This window comes from Lathyrus oleraceus, chromosome 7 (assembly GCF_024323335.1).
Source record: "Lathyrus oleraceus cultivar Zhongwan6 chromosome 7, CAAS_Psat_ZW6_1.0, whole genome shotgun sequence".
Lineage (NCBI taxonomy): Eukaryota > Viridiplantae > Streptophyta > Magnoliopsida > Fabales > Fabaceae > Lathyrus > Lathyrus oleraceus.
The window spans coordinates 504382041-504390372 of NC_066585.1; the positions used below are offsets into that span (position 1 = coordinate 504382041).

The window sequence follows — 8332 nt, forward strand, 5'->3', positions numbered from 1 at the left end:
ATTTTAATCAATTAATATAAATAGATTCACTACGCCAAAAATGACTTTTAACAGCGCATCTTAGACAGCGCTTTTAAAAGAAAGCGCTGTCTAAGGTTAAAATTAAAATAAAACACGGAAAATGTTCCAAAAAAATAATGAAAGCGCTGTCTAAGGGGGGGTCTTAGACAGCGCTTTCTAAAAGCGCTGTCTAAGACCCCCCCTTAGACAGCGCTTTTAGAAAGCGCTTTTAAATATAGACCTTAGTCAGCGCTTTTGAGAAAGCGCTGTCTAAAGTCTTTAAATTAAAAAAAAAATTAAAACCAAAAGCGCTGTCTAAGGGAGGTTTAGAAAGCGCTTTTGGAAACTCTTGGGTTTTTCAATGAACCCTCGTCTCTCTCACAAAACCGCTCAAACACCGCCTCTCAGACCTCTCTCTCGCGTACTTTCTACCTCAAAGTCGCTCATCAACGAACCCTCTCACGCTCTCAAACTCAAAGAATCACTCTCTCTCAACTCTCACGATATCTCCATTAACAAGCAAGTGAAAAGGATAAAAGGAAAAAAGGAGAAGCTCTTACAAAGTGTCACGGCGGTGGTGAAAGGCGTGAAGAAGCTGGCCTCCCAATCCAGGTAATCGATTTTGGGATTTTAGGGTTTTGTTTGAGATTTTCCGCCTCCGATTTTCTGTTGTTGATTCCTCCTCTCTTACTGATTTGCTCTCTCTATTTATCTCCCAGCTTAGGGTTTCGAATTGGTGCCCTTGTGTTCAAAAGCGTATCTCTGCAAAATCCTCTTTGATGTTCTCTGCTAACAATGGACGGCGAAGAAGAAGATGAACAAGTGATAGCTGAAGAAGTTGAAGCCATGAAATCCGTTTATGAAAACGATTGTACCATTCTCAATTCCATTCCTCCTCACTTCCATTTATCCCTCAAACCCAGAATCGCTGATGTTTCTTCTCACCAGGTTCCCAATTTTTCTTCAAACCCCTAATTTCATTTTTTTTTAACTTTTCATAATTCTAATTCAATTATTCATTAATTAATCCCCATTTTTTAAAATAAATTTCTTTGCAGTTTGTAGAAATTGTTCTTGAGGTACATGCAACTCCACAGGTATGTTTCAGTAGATTAAGGTTATTATACTATGATTGTTGAATTCAATTATCTGTTTATAAATCAGTAGAAGCAACAAAAGCTTATGTGTTTTTTTTAGTATCCAAAAGAACCTCCTTCTGTTGCTATTGTGGATTGCAAGGGTTTGGATCAACATAGACAAAAGCATTTATTGAATCATATTCAAACTAAAGCCAACGAGCTTTCCCCTGGATTAATGCTCGTAGCTCTTTGTGAGGTAATCAATCAACTTATTGTTTTATTTATGATGGAGGTGCATTTTTTTTTATAGAATAGTATTATTCATAATTTTACTTCATATCTCTATGTTACTGTTTGTAGATAATCTTATATTCTATACTCAGGATTAGAGTCTGTTTGGATTGACGTATCTGAGTTTATTAGGTAAATTTATGGTTACTTTAGGAATTTATAAAAAACTTAAATGAAGAATATCAACCATTGAAAACTGCTTAATCTTGCGAGACTGCAGACTCATTTATTTATGGTCACTTTTGCATCTTCCTGCTTTTATGTTTCTGTTGTGATACGTAATCTTTTGCTGTATAGTTTTGACTAAAACTTTGGATAGGGATTGAAGTCGTGGAACCTGAAAAATGAATATAGCTCGTCAAATAATGTTTTTTTGTGCAATAATGATTGATAATTGGTTATTGGAATGTATTTGAAGGAAGCTGTAGAGAAACTCTCAGATATGAATCATCCTGATGGTGATTGTCCATTGTGCTTATTCCCATTGGTGACAGAAGAACACCAAAGTGAAACCTTGCCTTTTATGAAGTTAATGTCTTGCTTTCACTGTTTTCACAGGTAGGGTGCCTATTGATTTTATCCTTCTATTCTATTTTCATTATGTTAGATTTTTTTACGACCTTTGTGTCGTTAATTTTTTCTTGGTTTAACATTACATTTTCAATATCTAATTTTCCCTTCCAATTTCTGTTTATAATTGGCAGTGAATGTATCATTAGATGGTGGAATTGGCTTGAGAGTTCTAAACAAACAGGGTCTTCCAAATCAGATAATGCAACGGCTCGTCGTAACAGGGGTATGTGTAATTGTAAAGTTGCATTTGACGATAGACATGTATAAATATAGTTTTCTTCAGTGTGAAATCATTCACTTTTACAAAGTATAGAAGCTTGAAGGACTAATAATCTAATATTCCTTACTGTAAATCCTCTTAAGACATGGTTGGCTCCTAAATAAATTCCAAAATTTTCAAATTTAGTTTGAGTTTTATGATTTAGTTGAAATGTAAGACCAGTATAAAATATTTTCAACTTGTGGTTGTTTCTCAATATCTGTAGAAATTATTGCTTTGGAAGAGAATTGTCATTGATAGATTAAACCAAATAACACTGCTATTCTTATGATTGTTTATTTGAAGTGTACTTGAGCCAAAGAACAACTTGTGGTTTTTTTTTTAATGTTGGTTAAAGTTTGAATATTTACATGTATGATAATTAAATTGTAAGTAACTTGTTGATGCTTAAATATATACGCATTAATGGACAACTTCTTTTGCATATTTAACAATTGCTTATCGCAGAATTTTCAAATTCACACAACTTTGTTTCTGCTCCTTGCCCATTTCATGATATATATACCGTTCGGTATCTAAATGTCAACTTTGTTTATTGTATATATTTCCAAATTCCTTTTTTACGTTTATAACACGAGAGTTACCGCTGGAACGTAGTAAAAGCACGTATTGTGCTTCAAATTAGAAATTAAAATAGCTTACTTTTTTCTATCTTAACTAGCTGTAGTGTTGGCTGGCGGTGGTCACTCTGCTAATGGTGCTGTGGCCCAAGGCTCCCAATCTGAAGGGGATTCTAACAACACAACTGTGAGTCTGCTTTTGTAGTTCTCGGTATCTTCATATCTACATTTTTTGATATCTCAGTAATGAAAATATGTTGCAGATATTTGTTGGAGGGCTTGATTCTGAAATCAGCGATGAACAAAGCCACATCCTGTCAGCAAGTTGAACAAAGCCACATCCTTTACCGATTAGAATTGTCAGCAAGTTGAACAAAGCCACATCCTTTACTGATTGGAGACAATGTGGGAGATTGTGCTGCCAGAGGTGCTGATCTTTTTGAAAGTATTGCAGCTGAAATAATCAGTGCCATGATACTTGGGGGAACAATGGCACAAAGGTGTAAAATCGAAGGCAAGTGCCTAGTTACTCTATCTTGTCTCTTCATTTCTTTTTGATTCACTGAGTTGTATGCTGCTCAACTAATCTGATGTTTTCTCTTTTGATTCATATCCATCTGGCTTCATCTTGTTTCCTCTTGTTGTTCATTCATTTGATCTGATAGTTTCATCGGTGGGAATATTTTCTATTCAGGGTACACGTGAATCTGGAGTAATGGCTCCTATGGAAGATCCTATGGCAATTCTTCAGAAAGGATATTCTGTTACAATAGTTTTAGTTGTTCTGGCATTTGGTCTGGTAATAGTTAATCTTCATTTGTGATATAATAATATGGCTTTTCTAAGTTGTGTGAATTGGCCAAGCATGCTGTGTTCTATCACTCTTACCGTTTAAATTTAATTGCTCTACAGTCTACCCGGTGGTTACTTTATGTTGAGCAAGCACCTTCAGCATGGTTCAACTTTGCTTTGTGCGGGTTGATTGGTATTATTACAGCATACATTTTTGTCTGGATCACCAAGTATTATACCGACTACAAGCATGAGCCTGTACGCACATTAGCCCTTTCTAGCTCTACTGGCCATGGGACTAACATAATTGCTGGGGTCAGTTTGGGGCTGGAATCTACTGGTCTTCCAGTCCTTGTCATCAGTGTGGCGATTGGTGACCTGATTGGCGACTGGAAGACCACTTTCTATGTTATTTTTCACTTTTCTATGACCTGATTGGTGATATGTTAATTGTATATGTACTTTATCATTTGCAGGTTTTCTATTCCGAATTTTGGGCTACTATACAGGGCAACCCTTACTCGGAGCTAAAGTTGTTGCTTCTTTTCTGATGTTTGCAACAGTGTCTGGTATTCTTATGGCACTTTTCCTGAACACATCTGGTGGTGCCTGGGATAATGCAAAGAAGTACATAGAGACTGGAGCTCTTGGAGGCAAGGGAAGTGATGCTCACAAAGCAGCAATAACAGGAGATACGTAAGTTACTTTATATGCTACCTTCCTTGTCCAATAATGACATTAACATGCCAATGACTTTGTATGCTACCTTATAACAAATAGGTTTATGTTTTCTGCACATGGAACGTGGTTTCCGTGAAAATTCCAATCGGTAAAGGATGTGGCTTTGTTCAACTTGCTGACAGGTAACACTTGTGGCATTGCCAATATCATCAGTAGTGTCTTATTTTCGCCTCGCTTGCTATATACGCCACGTTTTAATGCCTTCTGCTCTTTCTGTAACAGAAAGAATGCTGAGGAAGCTATTCAGGGATTGAATGGAACAGTGATCGGGAAGTAGACTGTGCGTCTTTCTTGGGGTCGCAGTCCGGGAAATAAGCATGTGAGTTATATTTTCTTCTTCTACGAACTCAATTTATTCGTAATCGGCCTTTTTTATTATAAGCATTACAGGCATGATCAATGCATCTATGTATTCCGCCGTTACTGATAGTTTGTTATTTATTTTCTATTATGAATTGAAATAGTTCTCTAATTTAATTTGTTGGAATCTGACAGTGGAGGAATAATGATTCGAATGGAAACCATTATGGCGGGCAAGGTTACGGTGGTCACGGATACGGAGGCCATGGATATGCTGCTAGACAGAATCAGGATATAGCGATGCAACAACCTGCAGCTGCAATTCAAGGGGCTTCGTAACGGCCATAGCGCGTTGCGTCGCGGCTGGTATTGAAATAGGATGAACTTTATTGCTCTGATAAGTGAACTGTAGTGTTATTTTTGAATTTGTAGCTGGGTTGGATATGTAAATGTTGATATATTGTCAGCTGTATTTGTCGTCACCATACTATCATGATAAAGCTCAATGTTTGTTCATAAATTTGTGTAATTAATGTGTACATTTGTAGTATATGTTATGACTTGTAAATGTGTACATAAATTTGTATATATTTTGATACATTTAAGGCAAAATTGGTTTGAATTGGTATATATATATATATATATATTTGTTAGCAAAAAATTGGTAGAAAAAAGGCCAAAATGGCATATATAAAATGTGATAATTGTCTGTCAAAATCTGGTTGAAAACAGGTAGAAATTCTGGTTTATAAACCTGGAAAAAATGTGGTTTAAAACAAAAGCTTCAAAAATTTTCGTATACCTTAGACAGCGCTTTTGTAAAAAGCGCTGTCTAAGGGGGGATTAGAAAGTGCTTTAGGAAAAAGCGCTGTCTAAGGGGGGGCTTAGACAGCGCTTTTTGAAAAGCGCTGTCTAAGGTATACCTAAAAAAATTAAAATAGGAGGGTCTTAGAAAGCGCTTTTGGCCAAAGCGCTGTCTAAGGGGGTGGGGCTTAGACAGCGCTTTTCAAAAGCGCTGTCTAAGGTATACCTAAAAAATTTAAAATAAGAGGGTCTTATAAAGCGCTTTTGGCCAAAGCGCTGTCTAAGGGGGGGGCTTAGACAGCGCTTTTAAGATTTAAAAAAGCGCTGTCTAAACCTTTAGCAGCGGAGGTTTAGACAGCGCTTTAAAGCGCTGTCTAAGGCTAAAAAAAGCGCTGTCTAAGGTCTTGTTTGTTGTAGTGATTCAAGAACATATTAAAAAATTAATTCCACGTGTACGGTCAACATGTCATACTTCGTAAGTGGGACTTGATGTTAGTGATCAAAAATGTGGATGGAAAATATTTAGGTCAACATGTCATACTTCGTATGTGGGATTTGACGTTAGGGACCAAAGATGTGGATGAAAAATATTTAAAGGATCATTTTTTAAAGGAAATTTTTAAGGGACTAAACATGAAATTGACTATATTTAGAGGGATTAAAAATATGTTAAACCCAAATCTTAATTGATGAAGAGAAAAATATATTTTAAGACTCTTAAAAATCATATGACACAGAAAAGCATTAGAGAAAATGCATAGAAACCGCATAGGGGCGACTTAGTGATCAACAACAATGATTGGTGCTCCAATGGTCTGCACCGAAAGTCGACTTATGAATGACGAAAAGCTGTCCTTAAAATATTTCACTTTATTTCCCTCCTTTATACCCCTACTTTTTATTAATATATATTCTTTGGTCTAAGAAACAAAATTATATAATACTTTGTATCATGTATAATTTTGTAGTAATATAACTTTAAAAAATAAAATTCAATAATTTTTATGTTTAATATTTTTTTAGTCTCGTATCTAAATGTTTATATTAATTCTTTAACTCTTTTAACTCTTTAAAATGTATTATATTAATCTTTTATATCTTATATATGACGATTTAATAATCAGTTTTTCAGTTTTTTCACTACTAATTAAATATAAAATATTAATATAATATATTTTGAAGAATTAAAAAATTAATATATTTTGTAAGTTAAATGATCAAAGTAAATCTTGAAATTAAGATACTATATTAAACCTAATTTTTATAATTCGAACTATCCAAATAAAACGAATTGTGTTTTCAAATAAAGAATTAAATTAGAGTAATTAATAATAAAATATCTTTATGAATCAAAACAATTAAATAAATAAACTAGGTGCTTATCAAAAAGAAAAAAAATATAAAAAAAACAAGAACCACACATGACATGAAACATATCTTATTATCCATTCATTCATTTTTGCTTGCAAAGATACCCACACCAACCATCGCAGAACCAAAATGTCCTTCATCTCTGTTTGTTGCTGCAACGGTTTGGTAGCTCCACTGTCCAGTCCTATTAATCTTCAAGCTCCACTCCAACCACTCACACTGAAGAGAACCACAGTCATAGCTTCTGCTTCAAAATCTGGAGGAGGATTATCACTCAATTCGGTTTGTACTATTTCCTGATATTATGATATACCATGTTATTTTGGTGCTTATGGTTGATTTTCATGTTTCAATGCTATTATATTATTGTGTAGATATTCAAAAGTTGTAAGAATTGTGAAGGCAAAGGTGCTATTCAATGTCCAGGATGCAAGGTGCTGCTATTCTCTAAACATGTTACGTAGCATAATTGTAATTTAATGTTTTATGCATCTTTTATAAAATTATCTTATATTAACAGGGAACAGGAAAGAATAAAAAGAATGGAAATATATTTGAACGGTGGAAGTAAGTTCTTAAGTTCTTTCTCCCATATGTATATCATTCAAAGTTTAAATAATTGTCCGTGTGTTGCAGTTGAAGAAAGACTTTCGTGATTTCGGTTGGTATAATTGTGGTGATGGTTTTAACTGTAACGAATAGTTTTTATTAAAAATATATTTAACACCTTTCTAATGTGTACGGTATATAGGTGCTTTGGGTGCCAAGGGTTTGGGCTAATCGGTTGCCCTAACTGTGGAAAGGGAGGGTTGACACCAGAACAAAGAGGAGAAAGATAAAGAAACTTTAAAAATAATCAATTTTCTTACCAGTGTGGAGAATTTGGAGATAGTGTAAAATTACATGCAAAAGGAGAAAAAGAGATTAAAGCAACTGAAGTGTTTGGTGTGGGTTTATTTACTTGAAGTTCATTCATGTTAACAAAAGTTGTAAATATAATGAGGGACGAAACTATTGATGAAAGTGTGAAGGCATGTGCCTCATTAATATTTGAGCCTTACTCATATATATACACTAATGTATTTTGACAGTAGATATAATTTTTTTTCCTGCATTTCAATGTGAAAAAGTTTAGAGAAATATTTGTGTATTTAAATGTTTAAATTCTATTGATTTGTTTATTGAAGGAGAAGATTGGGTTTTCATATTATAAGAAAATCAGCAAAAATTAAAAGTTGATCAAAGTTGCTACAAAGTTTCTTTACAATATTTTTCATACAAATTATTGTATTTTTTACCAAGTGTATGATGATTCTTTATCGGTAAGAAAGTGTTGTACTTATTACAAGTTGTTGTAAATATAAAAACTTGTTTTTCTATTTGTTGGAAAGGTCATTTGAATCAGGATGATTCAAATTCCACCATAATTGTTGGTGTTAAGAAATCAAGGAAATAGTGTGCTTCTTTGTTATTGTTATTGTTATTGTTATTGTTATTGTAAGAGAAATAGACTTGTACAAAAATCTGACAATAGTGAAATA

At 34.1% G+C, this 8332-nt stretch overlaps 2 protein-coding genes across 2 annotated transcripts; both read left to right on the forward strand.

Moving 5' to 3' along the window:
• Positions 1 to 1046: 1046 nt before the first annotated feature.
• Positions 1047 to 2354, forward strand: LOC127104615 (uncharacterized; the record flags this gene model as incomplete). Its single annotated transcript, XM_051041794.1, has 4 exons — positions 1047 to 1097; positions 1198 to 1335; positions 1789 to 1928; positions 2075 to 2354. Coding segments are annotated over 4 exons (465 nt in total), but the record flags the coding sequence as incomplete, so codon positions are not given.
• A 4439-nt stretch (positions 2355 to 6793) lies between these two features.
• Positions 6794 to 7931, forward strand: LOC127106136 (protein PHOTOSYSTEM I ASSEMBLY 2, chloroplastic). Its single transcript, XM_051043425.1, has 4 exons — positions 6794 to 7073; positions 7166 to 7225; positions 7312 to 7358; positions 7543 to 7931. Exons 1-4 carry the CDS (start codon positions 6921 to 6923, stop codon positions 7628 to 7630), a joined length of 348 nt encoding a protein of 115 aa, XP_050899382.1. The 5' UTR covers positions 6794 to 6920; the 3' UTR covers positions 7631 to 7931.
• The last annotated feature ends 401 nt before the right edge of the window (positions 7932 to 8332 follow it).

Excerpts from the sequence above, each read along its gene's own strand:
- LOC127106136 (XM_051043425.1), top strand. The coding sequence starts at position 6,921 with ATGTCCTTCATCTCTGTTTGTTGCTGCAACGGTTTGGTAGCTCCACTG. Across the intron at positions 7,074-7,165 it reads GAGGATTATCACTCAATTCG|ATATTCAAAAGTTGTAAGAA; the intron begins GTTTGTACTATT and ends ATTATTGTGTAG. Across the intron at positions 7,226-7,311 it reads TTCAATGTCCAGGATGCAAG|GGAACAGGAAAGAATAAAAA; the intron begins GTGCTGCTATTC and ends TTATATTAACAG.